The sequence below is a fragment of the Ovis aries genome, chromosome 8 (genome assembly GCF_016772045.2).
Source record: "Ovis aries strain OAR_USU_Benz2616 breed Rambouillet chromosome 8, ARS-UI_Ramb_v3.0, whole genome shotgun sequence".
Classification (NCBI taxonomy): Eukaryota; Metazoa; Chordata; class Mammalia; order Artiodactyla; family Bovidae; genus Ovis; species Ovis aries.
In genome coordinates, this window is record NC_056061.1 from 76996767 (window position 1) to 77024590 (window position 27824).

At 40.2% G+C, this 27824-nt stretch overlaps 1 protein-coding gene across 34 annotated transcripts in view; it reads right to left on the bottom strand.

Annotated features, from left to right (window-relative positions):
• Positions 1-27824, bottom strand: part of SYNE1 (spectrin repeat containing nuclear envelope protein 1) — a 492315-nt gene that overhangs the window by 87622 nt on the left and 376869 nt on the right. For all 34 annotated transcript variants that reach the window (XM_060419830.1, XM_060419826.1, XM_060419828.1 and 31 more), the window contains 12 exons: positions 25058-25213; positions 21292-21462; positions 18915-19048; positions 18078-18282; positions 16233-16415; positions 15537-15683; positions 13257-13411; positions 12655-12802; positions 10751-10845; positions 6727-6961; positions 4714-4908; positions 278-403 (listed from right to left, as the gene is read on the bottom strand). In XM_060419830.1, coding sequence (XP_060275813.1) covers positions 278-403; positions 4714-4908; positions 6727-6961; positions 10751-10845; positions 12655-12802; positions 13257-13411; positions 15537-15683; positions 16233-16415; positions 18078-18282; positions 18915-19048; positions 21292-21462; positions 25058-25213 — 1950 coding nt within the window. The remainder of the gene's footprint in view (positions 1-277; positions 404-4713; positions 4909-6726; positions 6962-10750; positions 10846-12654; positions 12803-13256; positions 13412-15536; positions 15684-16232; positions 16416-18077; positions 18283-18914; positions 19049-21291; positions 21463-25057; positions 25214-27824) is intronic.

Here is a 27824-nt window from a genome sequence, read left to right on the forward strand (position 1 = left end):
CATCACACTAGAAACACAAGAAAGTGGAAGTGTTAGTCACTCAGTTGTGTATATCTCTTTGTGACCCCATGGATCATAGCCTGCCAGGCTCTGTCCGTGGACTTCTCAAGGCAAGAATACTGGAGTGGGTAGCCATTTGCTTCTCCATGGCATCTTCCCAACTCAGGGATCGAACGCTGGTCTCCTGCATTGCAGGCAGATGCTTTAACATCTGAGCCACCAGGGAAGCCCCAAAGCACAGGTAGGTGACAGTTAAAAGCTTAGTCCAGTGGCTTACCTTGCAGCACATCTGCTCTGCGTGGAGCTCTTCATGATGATCTGGGAGAGGCTGGGAAAGCCTCTTTTTGAAAGTTCGTAGTTTCTCCAGAGAATCAGCTATTCCATTCTCACATTTTTCCCAGTCCTAGAATGGGCAGAGAAAGAAATTTTAAGGAATAGGCAGTTAGAAAACAAGAAAAACTCTCTTCTCAACTCCCAGACAATGGATTAAAGTTACACTGATGAGTACTGCAAAGGCATCCACATCCATAGCCATCGAATCAATAGCAGAAGAGCTGAGCTCTAAACTTTTCTCATTATCTGCGTGACTTCAAGCAGGTGAGGGCTATGTCTCAGTGTTCCTTGCTGCTAAGTCGCTTCAGTCATGTCCGACTCTGTGTGACCCCATAGACAGCAGCCCATCAGGCTTCACCGTCCCTGGGATTCTCCAGGCAAGAACACTGGAGTGGGTTGCCATTTCCTTCTCCAATGCATGAAAGTGAAAAGTGAAAGTGAGGTTGCTCAGTTGTGTCTGACTCTTAGCGACCCGATGGACTGCAGCCCACCAGGCTCCTCCGTCCATGGGATTTTCCAGGCAAGAGTACTGGAGTGGGGTGCCATTGCCTTCTCTGCAGTGTTCCTTATGAAAACGGAAATAACACAAACTCTCAAAAATTGTGAGAGAATGCAAGGAAACAATAGGTGTCAAGATGTCAAGGACAATGCCCAGAACATAATGAGTTTTCAGAAATGTTTTCTGCATCCAAATCAGTCTACACAGGTAAGAGTATAAACACACTACTTTGCCTCTAAGCCCACCCATAACTGCACTCATGTCTTTATTATCTCAACACACTATAAGGGGGTGGAAAAGAGGATATGGAATCTCTATCAGGGTGAAAATACATATTAGGTAAGAGAAGTGATATGAAATGTGAAGGTAATATAAACCTGGCTCTGATTCAGTTCAATACATAAACAGTATGAACTAAAGCAAAAAATGTAGAGGCAGAGAGAATTCAGAATTTTTAAATGCACATTTTATATGTCAGTACGGATCAGTACTCTGAAGGAGAATGTAACAGGTAAAGAGGTAGAGTATTGGGACTTCCCTGGTAGTCTAGGGGATAAGACTATGCTCCCAATGCAAGGGGCCCAGGTTTGATTCCTGGTCAGGAACTAGATCCCGCATGCCACAGCAACAGAGCCGCATGCTGCAACAAAGACTGGAGATCTAGCAACTAAGACTCAGAGCAACCAAATTAATTAATTAATTTTAAAAAAAGAGAAAAGAACATGATTGTAAGGAATGTGGTAGATCTCTGCTGCTGCTGCTGCTGCTGCTGCTGCTAAATCGTGTCAGTTGTGTCCGACTCTGTGTGACCCCATAGACGGCAGCCCACCAGGCTGCCCCGTCCCTGGGATTCTCCAGGCAAGAACACTGGAGTGGGTTGCCATTTCCTTCTCCAATGCATGAAAGGGAAAAGTGAAAGTGAAGTCACTCAGTCGTGTCCGACTCTCAGCAACCCCATGGACTGCAGCCTACCAGGCTCCTCCGTCCATGGGATTTTCCAGGCAAGAGTACTGGAGTGGGGTGCCATTGCCTTCTCCTAGGTGCTGACAAAAGAAAGCATACATGCTGTGGTTGTGTTTCAGAATATTACACACCATCGGTAACAAAGGTTACCTCTAAGAAAGATACTAGGAATTGGATTTGAGTGATAGTGTCATGTAGGGGTAATTTAATTTTTTTTACTCTCTGTACTTCAGTTCTTACCTGAATTTTTTTTTTAGCCATATGACTTCTTGGGTAATTAAAAAAAGAGTAAAAGAAAAAAAGAAAAAAGAGAGAGAGAGAGAGCAACCATGATGAAGACCTGATTCTTTACAGCACCCTATGTACAAATCGGAGAAGGCAATGGCACCCCACTCCAGTACTCTTGCCTGGAAAATCCCATGGACGGAGGAGCCTGGTAGGCTGCAGTAAATTGCCCACATCTGGGGTCTCTGTGCCAATTAAATCCAACTCAACAAATCCCCTTCAGTTTGTCTGATACTCTACACTCCTGGTCTCCCTTCGCCCTCCCACAACTTAAATTACTGAGTTCCAGAGACAACTTGAGTTGTTTTTAGTCATCAGTCTAGTGCCAAATTCTGCTACTTTTCTCTTCACATTATTCTTTGGACTATCTTTCATCACCAGTCTTTTCCTGTCTGAGTTCTTTCTATCTTTTCTCCTGATGCCTTATTTTCACCATAACAACATGCAGTTGCTATTTCAACTGTCTTCTTTGAGACATAATGGCCACCTTACCTCCTCGCTCATAATGTCTTTTGGTTTCTAAATGAACTGACAGTTTGGCCCAAACTTTTCATTTTTAAAAAAAATTCCCTCAGGGAACTTCCTAGAGTATATAACCACATTCCTTCTTCCCATTCACCAGAAAGAACAAAAACAAAACCCAAAAGTCCCAGCTGTCTGTTTTGGAGAGAACTGTTCCAACTTCCCTTTATTAAAATATCTTGGTGTTCCCAGGCTATGCTTAGTTCATCAATACTAAGCAAGGTTAGGGCAGATAACAGACTCTCTTTCTGCTTAAGCTGAACAACATTCTCAATTAAACCATCTCACATACTGAAATCTCAACATGTGCGCAAGAAATGTTCACTGATCTAAAAAGAGACAAGGTCAGCTTTTATTCTTCATAATGGAATTAAGAGGTAATAGTGAAGGTGGTCAACACACAGGGCATAGAAATATGATGACTGTATTTCTGGCATATTTACTCAGCATTCAATTAAAAGTGAAAATAGGTAAGCATCATGGCTGTGGTGAAAAGATACAGTAACATGAGACTGTAGAAACATAAGAATTTAGCTCCATAAATTCTTTCTTAGGCAAATAGGATCTAATATATGATCCAAAAATAAAAAATACAACTTTAACAAGAGAATAGGGATTCCCCTTCCCAAAGATGGATTAGATGCTAAAGCTATAACCAAGAATTTTACTAAATGAATTATAAGGAAATAACTAAATGTTATGGTCTGCAAACATTTATCAAAGCAGATATTTTATATGCCAACAAACAACAGACAAGGAAAGCAAATGAAATGACTCAGCCATCTCATCTTCGTAAGTCTTAGAAATGTGTCCAAAAGTCAATCACAAATAAAGAAAAATATATGATTAACATGCTCTCTACAGAATGATTTACAATGTTTTTAATCCTTTACTGAAAGCCAAAAAAGAAGAAAAAAGAATAAGGCATATTGTATTACTGATGAATTGCGGTGTGTAAATAATGATTCTCTAACATATGTTGGGCGGCATTTTTGATTCATTGCTTCCTGCACAGAAGGTAATATATTATTCAATAAAATTCAATAGAAAAAAAAGAGTGTGCAAACATTAAGTATTCAGAGAAAAAAAAGCAAAATGTGTTTCATTAACTTTATTATTATTACCTTTGATCCAAAAACAGACAGGCCAGATTTAATAAATGATCTCATTAAAGTGCTGGTGATTATCAATGTATATAAAACTTTAGTATTTAGACATGTTCAGTTTCAAGATGTTAATAATATTGACAATAATTACCATCATTTGTTGAGTACTCAGTATGTACCAAGTATTTTGATACATAATTCACTTTCATTATTTCATTAAATCTTCACAAGGTCTTATGAAAGAGATGTGATCATATCCACTCTACAGATTAGGAAACTGAGGCTTTGATAGGTTGAGTTCACCAGGTGACCTCATTTCTTATGGTTTTAACTTAGGTTTATCTGAGTTTAGAGCCCCATACCTTCATTCAACTGCTGATTTAATTGTGTCTTACGCAAAGAATTGGAAAGTGAGGGAGAAAAGCACATTGTGGGAGGTCTGATAAATCTACATTTCCCTAAACTTTCTGTATTATCAGCATGCTGTTTGTATCCAACTACGGGCTTAATATACCTCCTTGAGATTTTATCTTACAGCAACCTGCTTGGATAAGCTAAGATCAAATCAAGAGTGTCTTCTTGGATAGTTTTCCCTTGCTATAAAAGAAGAGATATCAATCTCGAAAACCAGTTTAGACTCTTAGATTAGGGAGTGGAATCTGCTCTTTGCATTCTTGTCTGGATTTATAAAGTCATCTCATGGCTCCTGGCTTAGCACTCATCATGAATCAAGAGTTCATCACTTGGACGGTCTTATTAGATTTAAAACTACTTTGTTGGGGGATTTTCCTGAAAGACAAACTATTGAAGAATGGGAAACTTTTCCCGTTGAGGCAAGACAGGACAAAGTCTTAAACGAGACACAGGGGATCAAAATACTGCAAGGTCTGATGTAATGATCAGCATTATTTGATTCACAGGATAACGACATTGAGGAAGCAGCACAACTGTTACGAGGGCGTTTTAAACCTCATGAGGCCCATAGGAGGGAAGAGCTGAACTTACCTGCAGCAAGCCGGCCAGTTTTTTCTTCTGCTCCTCCAGACACACACTTGCTGACTTCCATTTCTCTTGGATCTCAGCGAGTTCGGCCTGCAGGGTGGCCTCAGCCCCGCTGTCAGCCGAAAGCAGAAGCTGCTTGCCAGCCTCCACGGTGAGGATGTAGCTGCCTTGTTGCCGCAGGAACACTTTTTCTTTGAACTGAAAGGAACCGGAGATTTTTGACTTTCTCATTCTTCTCTTCACCATATCCCCGTTAAAAGTGTTTCTAAATAATCCTAAATTTCTGCATCCATAACATGCCTTTTGCCCCTCAAAGCTTTACTGACCCTATGAGTGGGCCCATATGGGCCTGAGTGAAGGAACATATAAATAAATGAGAAATCCACAAACAGGGCTTAGTTTCTGTTGCCAGCTTTTAAACAGTCATGATGCAACAGGAAGACTTCTCTATGAGGCTGATGCAAAGAGACACAGAGCGACGTCTGACCCACTTGGAGGGCACACTGAGGCTTCTTCAAGAGGCAAAAGCTTCATGAGTCTTAAAAGACATGGGGATACAACCAGATGAAGAAGGATCTGGTGTGATGAGGCCAGAAGTCAAGGAGAGAACACCTTCCGCATAGAGAAATGAGGATGGGCAAACTCGCGCGACAGGATAAATTATGAGTTCAGGACACTGGACTCAGTTGCCAGTGGCTAGAATGTAGGATGTCTATAAGTGAGTGGTGTAAGATAAGGCAAGACCAGACCTTGAAGAGGAGATTGATGTTTATAGTAAAAGTGACTGAGATTCATGGAAGAGTATTAAGCCATCAGGTGGAAAATGGAGAGGAAGATGGTCATATATCGGATACCCTAAGACATGTTAGGGTTTCTCCGGTGGTTCAGTGGTGAAGAAAGTGCCTGCCAATGCAGGAGATGCAGGTTCGATCCCTGGGTCGGGAAGATCCCCTTGAGAAGGAAACGGCAATTCACTCCAGTATTCTTGCCTAGAGAATTCTATGGACAGAGAAGCCTAGTGAACCACAGTACATGGAGTTGCAAGAGAATGAGTCAGCATGATTTAGAGACTTAAGCAACAATAACAAAGATAGGTTAGGAAGCGCTTGCCTATCTAGGGAAGAAAGCATGACCACCTCATCTAAGGCAGTGGCAGTGGGGATGAAGACTTGAGGGATATAAGCTGCAAGAAGCGTGAGAAAAAAGAAGAGTTGAGCTCTAGAAGGACTCTAGGGTTGCTAATGGATATAGACCAGTGATGACATTTTCTTGGTTTGGACACATGGAATGGATTGATGGAGACTGGTTGGTTCAGGGATCATAGATGCTATTGGAACCCACCAAGTATCTTATGTCTGTGATGCAGATAAAGCTAAAAGGTGGCTGGATGCATGAGCTGGAGGCTCAGGAGGTAAATGTGACCAGAAGATCCAAAGTGACCCTTATCCGCTGGTAGGGAGTCGCGGAAGCCATGTGCAGAAATGGGGTTTCTCAGAGAATCGAGGAGGAGACAGGAAGCAGAGAATGACCTTTAAGAAAGGAGAAGCTCACGAAATATCCTGGGAGGGACCGATGAGAGGATGAGGAGGTCTCTATTTAAGAGGCTGGAGTCCCAAACTCCCAGGTGGTGAAAGTAAGGGGAATGGACAAACAGCCCACCCAGGGCTGACCCTTTCACCTTTTCTGGAATATTTAAGGTTCATGTTTAAACGGCTCATGAGTAAAATATGTATTATCACTGCCAGGTTTTCCTGTCCTTGCCACTGCATTTCCATCCACACTGGGACTCAGTGAGCTGCCGAGAGGGCTTTGGGGGTGAAGTCTTTGAAGAAGCTGGGACTTTCACTGTTAAATACGGACTCTGTAATGGATCATTTTGTATATTTCTGCGGACATTTGAGAACAATGTTTGTTGCCATTCCAGTGTCACTCTAGAATCCTGAAGAACCAGGGTTAGGGTAAAGCATGCAGCGAACACACGGAAGAGGCTTAGAAATTGCCTGCTTTGTACCTTACCTGCACTTGATCAAAGAGGGCCCTTGCTTGCTGCAGTGGTATCCGGACACTCCCCAGACCACTCACGGGCAGACAGGACACCTCCACCAGCCATTTACGGAGCTTTTCTGCCATCTCCCGGTAGCGCTGCCACTGGCGGATCTGGCTGTCGATGATGCCCCGCCTCTGCTGGGCCCGGCGGATCACCCCCTGCCACTGATTACTGAGGAGGGTCAATTTCAGGTTAAACTCATCCCTGGTGAAGAAATAATTACATAAGGAAAACCACGGTTATCCTGATGAAAGTGTTGTGAAAGTGTTAGCCGCTCAGTCGTGTCCAACTCTTTGCCACCACATGGACTGTAGCCCACCAGGCTCCTCTGTCCATGGAATTCTCCAGGCAAGAATACTGGAGTGTGTAGCCATTCCCTTCTCCAATGGATCTTCCTGACTCAGGGATCAAACCCAGGTATCCTGCACAGAAGGCAGATTCGTTACCATCTGAGCTGCCAGGGAAGCCCTGTCTAGGACAGGGGTCTTCATATGTCATGCTATGATCTACCGTCAGCTCTTCTGAATGTAATTAGAAAAATTAAAAAACAGTCAAGCCATCAGCCCACCAGGACTTCCCTGGTGGCTCAGAGGGTAAAGCGTCTGCCTACAATGCGGGAGACCCGGCTTCAATCCCTGGGTCGGGAAGATCTCCTGGAGAAGGAAATGGCAACACGCTCCAGTATTCTTGTCGGGAGAATCCCATGGACGGAGGAGCCTGGCGGGCTACAGTCCCTGGGGTTGCAAAGAGTCAGACACGACTGAGTGACTTCACTTTCACTTTATCAGTTTGCAGACAGTCAGTGTGTCAGAATAGGTAGACATATGTGTAAGGTCACTGTCATTCTCTCTGAGTGCATGAGAGGGGATAGAGCATAAGACAGCAGCTTCAGTGGGAATGACCCCCCTGGACACGCCCATCACAACGTATCAGCACATGGCAGCATCTTATGTATGCCACAGCAGGAGAAAGTGAAGAGACCAGCTTATTTACAACCTCTGTCTCCAGCTACACTTATAAACCACTTTGGATGAACAAAACTGGGTTATTTTAGCTAGAAATCATAAACCACTCAAATAAAATTATGTTGTTTAAAAATACTTAAAAAACTGTACTCCATAAACTCTCACTATTCCCTCACAAGGGACAGCCCTAATCTTTAGCAAATTATTTCACATTCTAAAACATCCCTTCTACATTTTAAGCCCACTTTACTCGTTCTTAGAAAAATGTAAACTGTCTAGTCATCATTTTTGAATAAAGATTGTCCATATACTTAGAGACATTAAATTTTATTTAAGCTTTCTCAATATAAGGCTGACTAATCTCAGAACTTTTAGTTGCTTCTTCCTACCTCTGTGTTTCCTAACTTTAAAAAATGTTGGTGGTTTTTTCTTTTTTTAAATTATGTTTTCTTTAGCAGCCAACTGTGGCTCTAGAACTGGTTTCTCCAGTACCAAATAGACTGTAGTAGATTATAGTTCTAGTCACATATTTTAGTACTAAAGTGTAACATTACTTGCTGTTTCTCTATTTTACTCATTTTGCTTTTCTTTCTTCTTGTGGATGGGTTCTAATCTGAATTAGATTTATTATTCTGGACTCCTATATTCTTGATATATTACCTAGGGCTACTATAAACTTGAGTTTCCCTGGTGGCTCAGACAGTAAAGAACCCGCCAGCCAATGCAGGAGATTTAAGAGACATGGGTTCCATTCCTGAGTAGGGATGATCCCCTGGAAAACGGAGTGACTACTCACTCCAGTATTCTTGCCTGGAGAACTCCATGGACAGAGGAGCCTGGAGGGCTACAGTCCATGGGGTCACAAAGAACTGGACATGACTCAGAGACTAACACACACACTAAAAACTTTGATTTTGTAACCAAATGTGTTATTCAGTGCTTCTGTTTCTGAAAGAAAATTCTGATGTTTATCATCTATTTGCAATAGAACTAAATATGATGAATTAAACAGTAGTAACAGTTAGACTATCAGTGTTTGCAAACAGTGAGTGTATCAGAATAGGTGGACATATCTGTAAGGTCAAATATGATGAATTAGGTTCATGACACTTCCTTAACGATGCAAGCATCTGTCATCTCTGACAACATCTCCAGGACTTGAGGATGTTCTGTAAAAATGAAGAATACCATACATATTGTTTCCCTATCGGCTAGCGTTCAGGGTCTCTCTGGAGCCTCCTCTTCACTTTGTAGAACCAAGCTGTCTGGAGCTGTCTGACAGCATGAGGAACTACTCAAGATCTGACACTGGGTTCAGGGCTGAACCTGAACTCTCAAAAACAAGACGGATGAGCAAACCTTTAAAACACAACACTTTGGTAATCTAGGACCTCTCTTATTTGTCAACATGCTCTCATTTGAATTTTTTTTCCCCACTAGCAACGTTCCAAAATTATCCTCAGATCCAATCCTCATATTTTCATCTCCTTGGTGTTTTTCCCTGCTAACATTTAAAATGAATAGATGTTGGCTTGCACATGAATTTTAAATTTTATTTTACTTAATGATGTGAGCTTTTATAATATTGTCACAGAGAAGGGAGGATAAAGCAAAAGATAAGTTGACTGCATTTGAATATGTCTTATTCTAAAGGCCTTAAATTCTTAGTTAAGCTCACATTTAAGTTTGGCTTCCTTGGAATAAATATGGCATCAAATTTTGTTGTTCCAAGTTTAACCATGAAAATCTTTCATGTACTTCCAAAGAAATATCCACTTAAGACTAAAATTGGTTCCAAAACATGAAAAAAAAACCCAACACACTCTTAATCAAAATAATGATTTATTTTCTATTTTGGGCGGGGGGGACTAAATTAATTATAATCACAACTAGACTCTTGAGAGTCCCTTGGACTGCAAGGAGATCCAACCAGTCCATTCTAAAGGAGATCAGTCCTGGCTGTTCTTTGGAAGGACTGATGCTAAAGCTGAAACTCCAATACTTTGGCCACCTCATGCAAAGAGTTGACTCATTGGAAAAGACCCTGATGCTGGGAGGGATTGGGGGCAGGAGGAGAAGGGGATGACAGAGGATGAGATGGCTGGATGGCATCACCTACTCAATGGACAAGAGTTTGGGTGAACTCCGGTAGTTGGTGCTGGACAGGGAGGCCTGGCGTGCTGCAATTCATGGGGTCGCAAAGAGTCGGACACTACTGAGTGACTGAAATGAACTGAACTGAACTGGTCTTAATTATGGAAAAGACATACAAATGTGATAAAATAAATGAGGTTTGTATTCCAAATATCACCATAGAAAATTGATTGGGTAGAGTAAATATTGTTCCTAGGAAAGGTAACATAGGACGAAGCTGCCAATTCACATACCATAAATCTAAAAAGGGGCTAGTTTTTACCTCTGCATTTTTAATACAGAGATACTTTGTTAAGTAATAAAGAGAAAGCAGGGTTTCAGACTGAGTGTAATCTGACTTAAGGTAGCAAACCATTTCCAAATCATGGTAAGGGAAACCTGGCTTTTCCTGAGTACAAACCAGGTACATAAGGGCTAGGCTTGATTCTGTTGCTTCTTAGTTATGTGACCTTGGTCAAATGACTTCACGTTTCTGGGCCTCAATTTTTCATTTGTAAGTAAGAGAGATGGTCTAGTGACCTCTGTGCTCCTCTGAGGAATAAAATTTCTGCAACTGTATGAGAATCTTACCAGCATCTGTTGACACATCATTGACACAATTCATTCTGATCTATTTTAATTCCAGTCTCCTCCAGACCACTAGCAAAGGTTGGCTAGGTGATTTCCACTTACTCTATGTCCTTCATATAACACAACAGAGGTTCTTAAAACAGATTCAATACTCAGTCATTTCAGCAGTTCAGACAAGTCTTTCCTCTAATCACTGAGGGTCCTTTGCGGGACACTTGCTTTAGGCATATGTTCTCTAATCTGCTCAAAGAAAATGACTAATTTACTGGAACCTTTCTTTGTGATACAATATCAAAGATCCTACCTGTCATCAACTTGACCTTGTTCTAGAAGGTGCTGTCCATCAAAAATGATTGAGTGTAAAATCTGCTGACAGCTGAACATCTCTGCTTGAAACAACTGTTATTAAAAAAATAAATAAAAAAACATAACTTAGAGTTCCTAATTTTAGTGACCAGTTCTCCAAAAACTTTCCAAAAATTCTGGTTTAAGCAAGACTATGAAAAACACTTCCAGATGAATCAGGCTGCATTAATATAAAAAATCCTGCCATGTAAGAACATTTTAAAAACTATCTGTTAAGATAAACTTAAAGATACAGTTTAGTTTTTGTTTCCTAAGACTGTGACTAAAAGTATAATTATGTTTCCCTTCTTTCTTTCAAAATCACCCAGTAAAGTTAGTTAATACATGATTTGTATTCTGGTTTATTTTATATGCAGAATATGGTCCATTTTTAGACAGAATAGTTCTAAAACCTTTTAAAAAGTTGAAGAATGGAAAAAATCTATCATTTTTAATAAACTCACTGTTTTTCAATTTAGCTTAGTTAATAAAATTGTTTCACCACTAAGACTTTCAAATTTTCACTGTTTTTTTAAACAGGTTTATTGAGATAAAATTCTATATCCTATAACTCACTTGATTAAAGTATACAATAATTTTTCTTATATTTACAGTTACACAACTATCACCACAATCAATTTTAGAGTATTTTCACAATCCCCTCCCAAAGCTCCATACTCATTAACAAGTTTCCAGCTTTTAGCTTTTCTCTGCCCTAGGAATCCTGGATCTCCTTTTGTGTGTATTTCATAAACACATGGAGCAACTTAGTTATACCAGTAAACAGCAAAATAGAGACTAACAGCAAATTTATTAATTTGCTTTCTGGATCTAATTCTCTCTAGATGTTTCTTGAAAAAGAATTATAATGCAATTTGATCAGGAAGTACACTGAGAGATGTTTGGTAGCTTGATTTTCTAGTACAAAATATGTATGTGCTTTTTAAAGAACTCACAATTTTATTTTATTTTTTATTATTTTTTTAAATTTTTATTTTTACTTTACTTTGCTTTACAATACTGTATTGGTTTTGCCATACATTGACATGAATCCGCCATGGGTGTACATGAGCTCCCAGTCCTGAGCCCCACTCCCACCTCCCACCCCATATCATCTCTCTGGATCTTCCCCGTGCACCAGCCCCAAGTATCCTGTATCCTGTTATCGAACACAGACTGGCGATTCGTTTCTTACATGATAGTATATATGTTTCAATGCCATTCTCCCAAATCATCCCACCCTTTCCCACAGAGTCCAAAAGTCTGTTCTATACATCTGTGTCTCTTTTGCTGTCTCACATACAGGGTTATCATTACCATTTTTCTAAATTCCATATATATGTGTTAGTATACTGTATTGGGTTTTTCTTTCTGGCTTACTTCACTCTGTATAATAGGCTCCAGTTTCATCCACCTCATTAGAACTGATTCAAATGTTTTCTTTGTAATGGTTGAGTAATACTCCATTGTGTATATATACCACAGCTTTCTTATCCATTCATCTGCTGATGGGCATCTAGAACTCACAATTTTAATTTATTAAAGATTTTTGACCAAAGTGTAATCTCTAAGCAACTAGCCTCAGAAATATTATTGTAGTATGTCACTCAACTTGGAAATTATCTTACCGTAATTCTGACATGATACCTTGCAGGGTATTGAAGCCTGTCCCATGCTTATAACCAATCACATTTTGGGGATTAAGATATCAAAACTTCAAGCTTAAAAAAGACGAAAAAAACATGGCATGCATCTGAGCAGACTCAGTGCACAGTATAGGACTTTCTTCCACACGGCACTTCGCAGCACCTTCCAAAGGCCTAACACTGTTTTATCAGCCAAAACAGTACTGGCATAACTTACCTCATGTGCTCTCTGCTGCTCCAAAAGATGCTGATAATTGCCTGAAATCTCTACTGCTAACTTTTGTTCCGTTTGAACTAGGAATTCCATCCATGTTTCACATTTTTCCAAGAAAGTCTGATGTTGTAACAAAAATGACTGTAACTTACTGACAGAACAAAAGAAAAAGAATGACGATGTTGCTGCTTTTTTCTTATGCCTGTAGCACATAAAACTAGATTAAATATTCTCTGCCTCCAATTTTAATTTGACCTCTACAAAGCTCTCCCATGAGGTAGTAAAGTGTTTTAAAAAATAAAAAGAAAATCGAAGAAAAATATTTTAGTGATAAAATTATATATCTTTTACATATTCTTATATAAAGGGTTTCCTTGGTGGCTCAGAGGGTAAAGCATATATAAAAGCTTTATTTTTTGATAAAAACAAGATTAAACATTCTTCACTACATTCAACATGGGAAACCGTATCACAATTTGAGTTGCCCACTTTTAGTTCAAATTTTTGTATCACTGGAAAGACCTAGAATGTATAAATATACACAAATCATGAACTTATCTGTACGGATATTTCAGAGTGGCCGAAACGTCTCTGGGTTACGCTACCTGAATCTTTCCGTAGTCTGGGAGGAGATCAGAGCCCAGTGCCGATTCAGATTCTGCACCCTTTTGATTTCTTTATCGTTCAGGGGCAGCCTGTATCCAAGCTCATTCAGACGGTCTAAATCTGGGACCATGCTGCTGAATTTCAGCATCTGTCCCTGGAAGCAAGATGCAAAAGTAGGTTTAGCACCACAGTCAGAAAAGGCAGAGGACTTTCAGAGTGGACAGTGAACTTCTGATTTCAGGGAGAAGCTGGTCTTTGGTCTCCTCTGCATTTCTAGGCACCCACTTGCCATCTCCAGAGTCACAAAGAAAGCAAAACGGCATCTCCCCAACAGCTTTCAGTGCTGCTGCTGCTACTGCTGCACAGCTACTCGCTGTCCTCTATTGAATGCTTAGTAGTTTACGTGTGTTATTTACTTGCATCACTTACTCAGCAGTAATGCTTGCTTGAACTGATAAAGGACGAAAATTGTGTTGATGACTGAAAAAACTTATTTCTTACCCTTTATATGTCATTTATCTGTGTTAATCTACTCCATTATTATTTAATAATAATAATAATAATAGTTATAGCAGTAATAGCTAACATCTTTTTGAGCCCTTATAAACCAAGCACTGTTGCAAGAGCTTTACAGATAATAACTCGTTTCATCCTCAAAACAATTCCATAAGGTAAGAACCACTACTATTCCTGATTTACAACAAGAAATATGAGGCACAGACTCTTTAAGGAAATTGCTTAAGACCACCCAGCTCATGAGAGAGCCAGATAAGCAACACTTGATGGGTTCTCCCTGGATACAACACAAACTCACTTGAACTCTGAAATTACCATGTGTCATCTCAAGAGCTTCAGCTTTAGTTTCTTGACCCCACCCCAAAGTTGGTGAGATTCAACTGAGAAAGCAGTCTATGCTTTCTGATCTCTTTTGCCCTTCCCACACAGGACAAAGCTGCCTGTCCTGCCTTTTTCTGTGGGTATTCTTAACTCCATTGAGGAAACTGGCTATAGGAAGAAGAAAAGGTCCAGCCACCTTTGGCTGTGCGTGTTTCCACTTTATGTGCTCTGAAAAAAGGCTCATAACCCCGAGAGAGAATCAATCTTTCCAACTGTCAAAGTCAAAAGCGACCTGTTAGATGCCACGGGTACGTATCAGCAGTGAACAAAACGGACATGGTGCTCACAGAGTATAAGACACTATTCCAGTAGTGGAGAGAACAGAAGTCAGTTAATCATACGAGTGTCATTAGAAGATACAATGAAACTGAAGAAAAAGAACAGTAGGTCTGACAGTGTGTTGCTGGGGAGCCTGATCATGGACAGAAGGGGAGGCTTTCTGAGAGCGCCATAAAACGAAAGGACCAGGAGCTGATTCCTTTCGGTGGGCATGGGGTTTGGTGAGGATAAGGAATGAATTCCAGGAAGAAGGAAGCCAGGGCACATCCTGCCCAGAGACGCTGGGAAACATCGCAGCTCCCCAGTGGCTGGAGAGTGACATGGACGGCGGTGAAGATGAGATCCTTAGGAGGGTGGAAGCTGGGTATTTCTCGTTTTGATACTTCACCACATCTTTACCCTGAGAGCAATGGGAACCCACAGAGGGTTTAAGCAGAGGGATAATATAATAATAAAAATGGTCATGTCTATTGTATTACTTTACTTACTTTAATATAGTTCATAATTAAGTAAATCCCTGCAAAAGGAAAAGATCATTGTAGCATTATGGGTTGGAGGGAGAGAGAGAGAGATTCAAGGAGGTCCATGGAGGTTGGAGCTTGGCCTTGGCCCCCGAGAGAGACTGGGCAACTTGAACTAGGAGCGGATGAAGGTAGCGATGAAGCCGAAAGGTTTAAGAACATAGACGGAGGTCATGGACTAGGTGTGAGGAGGGACCAGGGGGAAGAGGAAGAAGAATGAGATGCAGACAGGCACTGCTCCTGGGGTCCCTCATCACGGACCATGGCATCCGCTGTGCTCACAGACATCAGCCCTCTCAAGAGAACAGGAAGGAGAGCTGGCAAGAACTCTCTTGGGAACAAACGGCAGGCCTATGTCAGGAGTTCTGAGCTACCCGTAAGATTCTGAGCATAGAGGATAGATCTGGGGGACCTTCCTGGCGCACCAGTGATTAAGACTCTGCGACTTCACTGTAGGAGGCATGGGCTCGATTCCCTGGTAGAGGAAGTAAAATTTTAACCAATTAAAATGCACATGCTTGGCCAAAATAAAAAAAGAAGCAGCAGAAGCTAGATCTGGGACAAGGATTTGAACACACTTACCTTCAGCTCCTCCATTCTTTCCTGGATGGTCGAGAGGTCAGATGAGTGGCTAGGGTCCTGCCCTTGTAGTATTTCTTCAGCTTCTACTATCCAAGTCTCCAAAGCTTCTAAACTCTTGGTAAAGGTTTCATAGTCAAGAACGCCAGCCTTTGTTTCCACAAAAGAAAATTGGTATTTAGAAATCTAGGGAAAGGGCAAGTGGATGTTAAAATTATTTTTCATATTCTTGCATCAAATTGCCATTCTCCAGATGTCATTTCTAAAAAGACAAGGTTGCCATGATTTACACTTTCTTCTTTGTATTAATGTAATTTTCCTAAAGCTTAGAATAATTTTATGTACCATCGATTAACCAATTAAAGTTTTTTAAAATACATTATCAAGAGAGATATATTGATTCTTACAAAAGCTGATGTAAACATGAGTGTTAACATTAACGTTACTTAACATTTATTAATTGAACACATTTTGCCATGGAACAAATCACTGATTTTAGGGCAAAATTATATGATAGAGAATAGGGCAAGACTCCCAGCTTTCCTTGACCCCACTGGAACTTTTCAAATTTGTTTAATTTTAATTTTTTTTATCTTGAACGAAGCATTGTTTTGATGATGAAAGTTCTCCTTTTCCTATTTACGCCCAGGTTTTACAGGATGCCTAATTCATAACACCCGCTGAATATAAGCTCTGTACCTGTAACACAGTCTGCTGTTTGCAGAGAGCCTGTTCTAGGGCATGTGATTGTTGCTTCAAAGAGAGCCAATCGGACTGAATGGCTGATGCTGCCGAAGCATCCACTTGTTGCTTGAGTTGCCCTCCCAGCTCATGAAGAACTACAAGAGAATCCTGAATCGGCCCCAATCCTTTGAGGAGGTCCTACAGAAGATGAAAATATGCACATCATGAAACAATAGGTTAAGTGTACTCATTATTGTAAACAATTACAGACACTCATTCTTATTTGTCCAATTATTACACTAAATAACCTCTCCCTGCAAGGGGGAAAAAAAAATTAAGAATTGAATTCCATTTTTAAAAATGTGCATATTAACATTAAAAAAGTGCTATTCTGATTATAAAAGCCACATAGGTTCCTTGTAAGACATAGAGGAAATGCAGAAAAACTTACTTAAAGAAGAAAAAAAAAATTAACTACAAGTAGAGCCAATCACTAGAAATATTTTGGCAGTTTTGTTGTTTTTTCCCCTTGCCTCTTCATGTAATTGATATCAAGTTGAAAATCCAGTGCTACATTTTACCTTCTAGGACTTAATATATTTAGACACACAGGGAGGAGCTGCGTGTGTGGTCACACCCTAGTGGTTACAGTAACCCCCTCCCTGGCCGGTGGGCTTGGAAGCCTAGGTACGGCTCTGTGGGCAGCAGCAAGAGCGGGCTCCATCCTTTTTCGCTGCATCTCTTGCCTCCATGCTTTGTGGGACCCCCGTATATACTCCAAATAACAAGCTGGTGGAAATTCCCTCTTTCAGTTCCATCTACCACTTAGGGATGACAACTGACTGGTTCTTCTCTACCTGTTGCTGATGACTCACAGATAGATGGAAAGAGCAGAGCCTGCCTGGGGACTTCAGTGAGAGGGGAAAAGCAAAGGACAACTTTAAGCCTGACAGAGAGATCAGAAAATTCACAGCCATCATTTGGCGCCCTTGACTATAAAACAAGATCTCTCAACTCAGGAGGACTGAAAATGGAAAATGAAAAATCTCATAAAGATGAGCTATGTGGAAAGAGAAAAAAAAACAAAACACTGAATTAACTTTACAGTAAAACTTAAACTCTAGCTTTCAAGGGATTATTCATTTTTCATGTGAAGGCCTTAGAACGAGTTAAACTTTTATTTATATGTCTTTTACAACCTGCCTAATTCTAATAAACTGATTTGGGAAAGTTTATAAGAAGGTCTTTGAAATAAGTTCATTAAAATAAAGACACAGGGCAAACAGTAAGAGGCATGTGATAGGTGAAATGAGAGAAGAATAATTCCTGAAAACTTTAAGTAGGTTATTGGCAGCTGCAGTGAAAAAGAGAAATATTAAAAAGCTATTAAAAAGAAGTATACTCATAAATCAGGAGAGAAAGACTTCTTCTTACCATTAAATTCTTAGAAGAAATTATTGTGTTGAGGCTTACATAAGAGATAATGGCCCTAACTGGACGATATCTTTTAACAGTGGATTTTTGAAAGATGTAACATTACTTTTCATACAGTCATTTCTTATATTGGCCATCTCTATAAAATAGAGATCCTGAGTCTTTCACACGGACTGTATTCTATTAGGAAAAATGGGAAAATGACTCTTTAAAAAGAAAGCAATGGGAGGGGATCTCTTTAACTCTGATACATGTGCAACTGGTTCTGAAAACCTAGCAGGCTCTCTGATATTTGAAACAATTATTTTTGGAAAGCTGTCCCACACAGAGCAATAACAAAAGCTTACACACAGCAGCACTCGCTCTGTTAAACTTGAGAAGTCTAAGCCTGGCAAGTTGAGAACTTGCGATAGTTCTTGAACGTACATTGCAATCTTGGATCCAGGTGGCAACTTCATCATCACCGATGTCCTTGTCGGTGGCTGCCTTCAGGAACTCGTTGGTTCGTCCCTCCTGTTGTTGAACTGTAGCAGCACACTGTTTGAAGTAGTCCTTGTATCTCTGCCAAAGCTGAAGTAGGGCCTTGCTGGCACGCAGCTGCTCGGCAATCTCTTCCAGCAAGTTATTCCATCTGGAAACGATAGCCAACACACATGGGTTGATTCCCACCTCTCACCAAATGCTGTTATTTGCTATTTTATTTTTCATGATCCTGGTTCATGTGAATATGGAAATAATGCAGATGTCTCGTTTCTATTTAATGTAATAAAAAGTAACATTTCACAGTCATATTTCAAGGGTAGATAGTAGAAAAGGGGTCAATCTTGGGGTATATTGCAGTTATAACTCCTTTCCAAATGTCTTCAGTGCATGTGTGTGTGTGTGTGTGTGTGTGTGTGTGTGTGTGTGTGTGTGTGTGTGTGTGCAGTCATAGCCCACCAGGCTCCTATGTCCACGCAATTTCCCAGGCAAGAATACTGGAGTGGGTTGCCATTTCCTTCTCCAGTGGATCTTCCCGACCCAGGGATTGAACCCAGGTCTCCCACACTATAGGCAGATTTTTTTTACCAGTGAGTCACCTGAGAAGCCCCATCTTGACTACATTTGTTTCTCCTTAAATTCATTTTGTGCAAATAAAAATATTAATAGAATAGAGCCTATAAGGCTCAAGTTCAAAATGTTAGGGTTTTAATTGTATCGTTATTTATAATTAGACTGTGATATAAATAATGAGCAACACTGTAAAACCAGCATATTCCATACCTCATGTTGACTTCTTTTAGTGTATTCGTAAGAGTTTCTGTCACAGGTGGGTGACACTCTTTTAAAAGTTGACTGGTCACAGAGCCAAATTTCTGCAAGCTCTTTTCCTGTTTTTCTAGATCATCTTGAAGATTCTGCCCAAAGAAAAGGCCACAGATGACATGCTAGAGTCTAAAAATTCGAATGATCAAATTTTAAAGTAATATAGCTGCTTTCATACAATATGAAAATATGCACATAAAATACATAAACTGTGACTTTTGCCCCAATGCTTCATAGCTTTCCTTTAGATAATCATTTTTCCTTTTTAATGAGTTTCTTCTTGTGGGTGTGAGGAGGGACTCTTAACAGTTGAGCCTTGGAATGGGATGGGTAATTCTGCCAGGAAAGTTCACACAGGGAACCCGTGTTCATCATCCAGGAGGAAGCCGTGGGGCTGGTGGGTGTGCAACCTGGCACATCGTGGTTCTCTTTGCTGCTCAAGATCAAAATCCAGATCTGTATTCTATCACGTACCGAGAGCTGCTCTACCAGAAACTTCTGATAATGACAGTTTAAGATATCATAGCTTTTCTGCACGCGTGCATGCTCAGTTGCTTCAGTCGTGACAGTCTGACTCTTTGTGACCCTGTGGACTGTAGTCCGTCACGTTCTTCTGTCCATGCGATTCTCCAGGCAAGAATACTGGAGTGGGTTGCCATGCCCTCCTCCAGGGGATCTTCCCAACCCAGGCATCAAACCCGAGTCTCCTGCGTCACCAGCATTGCAGGCAAATTCTTTACACACTGAGCCGCCCAGGAAGCCCCCTAGCTTTTCTGAGTACCATCTAAGCTCTAGCTCTGAGTGTTCTTCCTGGCAAAGAATCTTTATTACACAGGTTATAGGCTTGGCGGAGTCTTCCACCAAGAACCAGTGAAGAAGGATATTTCCCAGGAAATGCTGAAGGGACAGATTCAGTTCTTAGTAAAACTCCTCAGGGAAATCAGGCTGCAAAAATCCACCCCTACCTGACACTGCTTTCTGGTCGCCATCAAATCAAAACACATGAGGAATAGACCCTGAGTCCTTTCATATCTTAAGATAGAAGAGGTGAAACAGAGTAGGCTAAATTAAAAGGTGTTTCTCCTCAAAGGTATAAAATGTGTTTTTAAACTTACTAGTCTCAAAATTGGAGAAGGCAATGGCAACCCACTCTAGTACTCTTGCCTGGAAAATCTCCTGGGCGGAGGAGCCTGGTAGGCTGCAGTCCATGGGGTCGCGAAGAGTCAGACACGACTGAGCGACTTCATTTTCACTTTTCATTTTCATGCATAGGAGAAGGAAATGGCAACCCACTCCAGACGGGGGAGCCTGGTGGGCTGCCGTCTATGGGGTCGCACAGAGTCAGACACGACTGGAGCGACTTAGCGGCAGCAGCAGCAGCAGCAGCAGTCTCAAAATAAGTTTTAATGATTTTTAGTATTTACAATAATTATTTAAGGTTTCACATGTAACTGTACATAACTCATTTTATCCTTCCTGCCTCCTGCCTCCTGAAAAAAGGACATTGTCTTCAGCAAGTCTGCACATCAGATAGATCAGCAACATATAAACTTTGATTGACAAGTGAGAGATGTAAGTCGAGGTAAGGAGGGTCCATGCTGGGCTCTTGCTGACCCCTCATCCCTTAGGCCTGCCATGCCCATGCCATCGGCTGCACCATTCAGCCGGGGAGAAAGATCAGTAGCAGGTGAAGAGTGCCCAGTGCCCAGGAACATAGGGGATGAGGGTAGCAATCAACTGAGGGCGGTGGCCTGAGTGAGGAGATTGTGCTTTTTAAGGCCAACAACAGTCATGTTCTTCTGGATGAAGGACATGAGAACAGACACACAGGAAACAAAGCAGAAAGTGCTAGAAAATGGGGATGACGTGTATGCATTGGAGAGACAACTGACATTTTGCTGAACGCAAAGAAAATAACTTAACGGTTTAACAATTTACTCTTTTGCTATTTTTCTTTCTGTCTTCTTTTAAATCCCTTAGAATATGTTTGGAAAAGCAGGATTAAAAAAAAGAGAAAGGGAAGACATAAAAGGCAGTGATAATAGATACAGAAGATGGATTTGGGTATAAAGTCATTTGATAAAATACATCCATCAGGATATTCATATAATTTAAAAAATCATTTACTTATATACCAGCTATTCCAAAATCTGGTATCCACAGGTAAGTTTGATTATGTAACAAATAAAGCAAAATTAATTTTGAATATTTTGAAAATAATTAAATGCAAACAATATAGACCAACATTCCAGCACGATGTTTGAATTTGTTCACTTTTTAAAAAATTTTCTCTAATTAAAAAGAATGCTAAGGATGGGGTCAATTCACTCCTTACCTGAAGACTGTCCACCTGAATTTGCACAGCTTCTAAAGAGCCAGTGAGCAGACAGAATCGAGAAAGAGAGTATCGGGCCTCCATGAGGCAACTGTTTATCTCATCAAATGCCACTTTATGGTGGCTCCACTGGTCAAGCACAGATTTCAACAGGATCTTGAGTTGGCCAACCTTTCAGGAGACAGAGACTTCTTATAATTGCATACTATTTTACATGATAAAATATATATTCCTTTGGTGGAAAAGACATTAACATTTAAGAACTTCACTGGGGTTTCAGGCATTGCAAGTAAACTCAAATTAAAAAAAAATTATACATTAAAACAAAAAGTTATAAAATATGTTTTTAAAGTAAAAATGTAGCAATGTTGAAATTTAAGCCTTTCATACATGTGATCACATAGTCTAAATTAAAATGCTTAAAAAGGTTACACATATAACCTTGACCTATAGTATCACTTCAGTTCAGTTCAGTTGCTCAGTCATGTCTGACTCTTTGCAACCCCATGGACTGCAGCACACCAGGCTTCCCTGTCTATCACCAGCTCCCGGAGCTTGCTCAAACTCAAGTCCATTGAGTTGGTGATGTCATCCAACCATCTCATTCTCTGTCAATTCCTTCTCCTCCTGCCTTCAATCTTACTCAACATCAGGGTCTTTTCAAATGAGTCAGTCCTTTGCATCAGGTGGCCAAAGTATTGGAGTTTCAGCATCAGTCCTTCCAATGAATATTCACGACTGATTTCCTTTAGGATTGACTGGTTTGATCTCCTTGCAGTCCGAGGGACTCTCAAGAGTCTTCTCCAACACCACAGTTCAAAAGTATCAATTCTACAGTGCTCAGCTTTCTTTATGGTCCAACTTTCACATCCATACATGATTACTGGAAAAACGACAGCTTTGACTAGATGGACCTTTGCTGGCAAAGTAATGTGTCTGCTTTCTAATATGCCATCTAGGTTGGTCATAGGTTTTCTTCCAAGGAGCAAGCGTTTTTTAATTTCATGGCTGCAGTCACCATCTGCAGTGATTTTGGAGGCCGAGAAAGTAAGTCTTGTCACTGTTTCCACTGTTTTCCAATCTACTTGCCATGAAATGATGGACTGGATGACATGATCTTTGTTTTCTAAATGCTGAGTTTTAAGCCAGCTTTTTCACTCTCCTCTTTCACCTTCATCAAGAGGCTCTTTAGTTCCTCTTCACTTTCTGCCATAAGGGTGGTGTCATCTGCATATCTGAGGTTATTCATATTTCTCTCCACAATCTCGAATCCAGCTTGTGCTTCATCCAGTCCACACTTCTGCATGATGTACTCTGCACTTAAGGTAAATATGCAGCATGACACTATACAGCCTTGATGTAGTCCTTTTTCAATGTGGAACCAGTCTGTTGTTTCATGTCAGGTTCTAACTGTTGCTTCTTGACCTGAATACAGATTTCTCTGGAGGCATGTAAGGTGGTCTGATATTCCCATCTCTTAAAGAATTTTCCACAGTTTGTAGTGATCCACACGAAGGCTTTGGTGTAGTCAATAAAGCAGATGTTTTTCTGGAACTCTCTTGCTTTTTCTATGATCCAATGGATGTTGGCAATTTGATCTCTGGTTCCTCTGCCTTTTCCAAAACCAGCTTGAACATCTGGAAGTTCTCAATTTACGTATTGTTGAAGCCTTTCTTGGAGAATTTTGAGCATTACTTGGCTAGTGTGTGAGATGAGTGCAATTGTGTGGTAGTTTGAACATTCTTTGGTTTTGCCTTTCTTTGACAGTGGAATGAAAACAGATCTTTTCCAGTCCTGTGGTGACTGCTGAGTTTTCCAAATTTGCTGGCATATTGAGCGCAGCACTTTCACAGCATCATCTTTCAGGATTTGAAATAGCTCAACTGGAATCCCATCACCTCTACTAGCTTTGTTCGTAGTGATGTCTCCTAAGGCCCACTTGACTTCACATTCCAGGATGTCTGGCTCTAGATGAGTGATCACACCATCATGGTTACCTGTGTCATGAAGATCTTTTCTGTATAGTTCTTTGGTGTATTCTTGTATAGTTTGTATAGGCATATTCTTTGTATAGTTCTCTTCTTAACATCTTCTGCTTCTGTTGGGTCCATACTGTTTCTGTCTTTATTGAGTCCATCTTTGCATGAAATGTTCCCTTGGTATCTCTGATATTCTTAAAGATATCTCTAGTTTTCCCCATTGTATTGTTTTCCTCTATATCTTTGCCGTGATCATTGATGAAGGTTTTCTTATCTCTCCTTGCTATTCTTTGGAACTCTGCATTCAGATGGGTGTGTCTTTCCTTTTCTCCTTTGCCTTTCGATTCTCTTCTTTTCTCAGCTATTTGTAAGGCCTCCTCAGACAACTATCTTGCCTTTTTGTATATTTTTTTCTTGGGGATGGTTTTGGTCACCACCACCTGTACAATGCGACAAACCTCCATCCATAGTTCTTCAGGCACTCTATCAGATCTAATCCCTTGAATCTATTTGTCACTTCCACTGTATAATTATAAGGGATTTGATTTAGATCACATTTGAATGGTCTAATGGTTTTCGCTACTTTCTTCAATTTAAGTCTGAATTTTGTAATAAGGAGTTCATGATCTGAGCCTATAGTATCTATATATATTTATATGAATATACATATATATTTATTTTTATAATATGTATATATATTATATATATTGTTTATAAAATATATCGGAGAAGGGAATGGCACCCCACTCCAGTACTCTTGCCTGGAAAATCCCATGGACGGAGGAGCCTGGTAGGCTGCAGTCCATGGGGTCGTGAAGAGTCAGACATGACTAAGTGACTTCACTTTCACTTTTCACTTTCATACATTGGAGAAGGAAATGGCAACACACTCCAGTGTTCTTGCCTGGAGAATCCTAGGGATGGCGGAGCCTGGTGGGCTGCCGTCTATGGGGTTGCCGAGAGTCAGACACAACTGAAGCGACTTAGCAGCAGCAGCATAAAATATATATATATATATAAGTGATAAAAGCTCAATATATTTAGTACCACCATTTAGGAAACATATTAACTGAGTGTTTTAGATTCATTAACTCACTTCACCCTGGTAACAACCTTTGAGGTAGATGGAATCTTCACTTATCTTACAGATGAGGAAACTGAGGGATGAAGAGGTGACTTAGACCTAGGTGTTAGCTGCACACATAGGGACAGAGGTCAGAGTCTAGTCTATCCTGAAATAGGGCTGACAAGACTGCTGATGGACCAGAGGTGGGTCTGAGAGAAAGAGGGGAATGAAGAACAACTCCAAGGGTTTCAGCCCATGCTACAGGATGGGTAGAATTGTCATGAACTGAGATGGCAGAAAGCGTAGGTTTGAGGGGGACTGATGGGAGCTGGGCAGGAAGCTTGAGATGTCTACTGGCCACGTGAGTGGAGACGATAGAGGACTTCCCTCTCTGTCTGTCCCTGACTGAGTTTAGCAGAGAAGTTCAACCTGAGTATACACATTTGAGAACTATCTGTGCCTAAATGGTATTGATAGACCAGGAATAGATAAGATTATTGAGAAAGGAATGTCCATAATAATGTTAATTATAGGAAACATCTGAAGCTAGACTCTTTTTGAAAGGTTAACAAAGTGGACTTAACAGTATAAATACACACTGTTTAGATTCAGTGATTATTTCTTCAGTTACTTTATGAAAATCAAAGCCCACGTCACATTCACATTTGGACACAAGATGGTAAGCGCAGTCTTGGAGCCAACTCTCCACAAGCAACATTACCATGTGGTCTAAATTTGCCCAAGTTTGGTTGAGCTCCTGAAGCGTGCTCCTGACAGTGCCAGAGACTTCTTCTTTCTTGTTCTGAACCAAAGCAAGTCCATTCTGCTCAATTTTCTCTACCTCTTTCTCTTTTGCTTTAATCAAGTCTTCCAGATCCTAAAAGATGAAGAAATAGTCATCTTAAATTATTCTGTTATGGAACTCTGGGGTGCACTGAAATTGAGCCATGATAGTCTCATAACCCCAAAAAACCTTTTACTAATCCAAAAAGCTTATTGTTCTCAGGAGAGGGTTGCCAGAATGATATTTCTTCCTACATTTAACTTTTTAAAATTCTCTTCTCATTCCATGAGAGGTGAGTGTAACTTAAAAAATACAAAATTTGATTACATGCTAGATAAGGAAATGGCAACATGGAATTTTTTTTCAACAAGCTACAAGGAAAGAAATATACATTGGAAATGGTAACATGACTTATATCCTTAAATTCATTTATCTTGCTATTGGAAAAGGTTCATAGTCCTAGCCTCTGGGATGAAATGCGATAGAATGGTGTTCTGGACCCCAGTATCTGAGATTTAGCTCCACTTCTGTGACCATTAAGTTGAGCCACTTTGTGCAAGTGAGAAACTCCCATAGGGTCTCAGTTTCTTCAAATGAAAGAAACGAGAGTCTCCATTAACCTCCCTTTCTCCCTAAAATACTCTGATTCAAGTGATTCAGAAACACTGTATGGGTTTTTTTTTCATGAGTCAATTCCTCATCTTCCTTAGGATTTGCGTTTATAATGGTCAGCACGAAATGTCCGGGCTTCCCTGGTAGCTCAATTGGTAAAGAATCGGCCTGCAGTGTAGGAGATCCTGGTTCAATCCCCGGGTCAGGAAGACCCTCTGGAGAAGGAAATGGCAACCCAGTCCAGTATTCTTGCCTGCAAAGTTTCATGAACAGAGGAGCCTGGTGGGCTATTGTCCATGGGTTCATAAGAATTAGACACAACTTAGCGACTAAGCCATCTCCACCACCACCATGAAATGTTCTAAGAAGAAAATGAGATGATGATAGAGAGGTCATACTTAACCATAATCCTAACTCATATTTTAAATTCATTAGAAAATTTTGAAAGCACCTTGAGCCAGGTTGAGACTGCTATCAACATTTTATGGATGAACAAGTGAGAGATTTAAGTCATACAACGTGTCTCAGGTCACAGAAAGGCCAGAAGCGGAATTAGAACCCGAGACTTTTGAGCCTACTGACTCTCAGCCCAGTGCTGAAGGCGGGTCATTGGCTAGGAGTCATGGAGAAGGCGTAAACCTATGTTGGGGTGATGTGAGCAGCTGTAGTATACGGAGACCTGGTTATATGATCATATTCAGAAGTACATCCCCAGAACTAGGTATGCAGATGTGTAGGCCTTGGGGCTCAGCATGAAGAAAACTGAAAAATATTTTAAGCTTGGATAATGTCTCCATTCTGTGAAAAAGATTTCCACCTCCCTGTCATGATTCACACACGGATCACTCTATCAGTCTTGGGTGGTGGTATGGGTACGGGTAGGGTAACGTCCTGGTCTCTGTTACTTTAAATGAGCCCCTTTAGTTTTTGTTTCTGTGTGGTCCAATCTTTTCATCACTCTCTGTGTGTCTGTGTGTGTGTGTGCCCAGTTGCTAAGTCATGTCCAACTCTTTGCAAACTCAGGATGGACTGTAGCCCACCAGGCTCCCCTGTCCATGGAATTTTTCAGGCAAGCATACTAGAGTAGGTTGCCATGCCCTCCTCCAGGGGATATTCCTGACTCAGGAATTGAAACTAAGTCTCCTATGACTCCCGCCCTGGCAGGTGGATTCTTTAGCACTGTGCCACCTGGGAAGCCCTCGACCTTATGTACAAAATAGGAATAATAATACACTTGGCTCACCTCAAAGAGATAACATTGGATAAATATATCTATGAAATCCTTTTTAAGCTGTTAAAAACTAGGCAAATGTAAGAGTATTATTTTATTTAGCCATTTGGTAATTTGCCTTGCTTCAGTGCAAATTTATTTATTTTTCTCTCCTTAATTATTAGGAAGCTATTTTTGTCTTGATGTATTAATTAGAAGTTCTTGCAGTCAGTAGCCTAAAGAGATAATTTTTGTTTTTAATAACTGGTCTTTTATTTACAATTTATAATTTTGCCAGTCTGTTGACAGCTTTGATAATTAACCTGAGAATGAATGTAATGATTAATAGGGTTACAGGTCCTATACACAGTGAAGAAAACATAATCAACTTTACTATATAAGGATTTTTTTTTTCTCTACTTCTCTAAAGGATTACATAACCAAATAATCCTTCCAACATGTCTTTAGTATTATTCTAAAATTCAACCACTAGAATTAACCTTATTCTCATTTATCCATAGATGTTAGCGTTTTAAGTGAGCAATATTAAATAAATGATCCATTGCTTAGAAACACATCTCAAAAGTGTCCTGCACATTTATGTTGGCATAAAAGCACAACCCAGGAGAGAAACAGGAATGAAATATATATTTTGTGCAAAACAAAGGTATGTTTTCATTTCTCTCCAATAATAATTAAAAGATGACTCTGTTTCTGATCAATGAAGGGAAAAGCCAAAACTAACATTTTTTGCAATAATAAATCATTCTTAACTTGGGCTAATTCAGAAATATCAGTTTTTAGGTTGGTTTGAGTTCATAAATTACTCCTGGAAAAGTAAAAAAATATCCAAGACCTTTTAAACAAAATAAAGCTTGAATC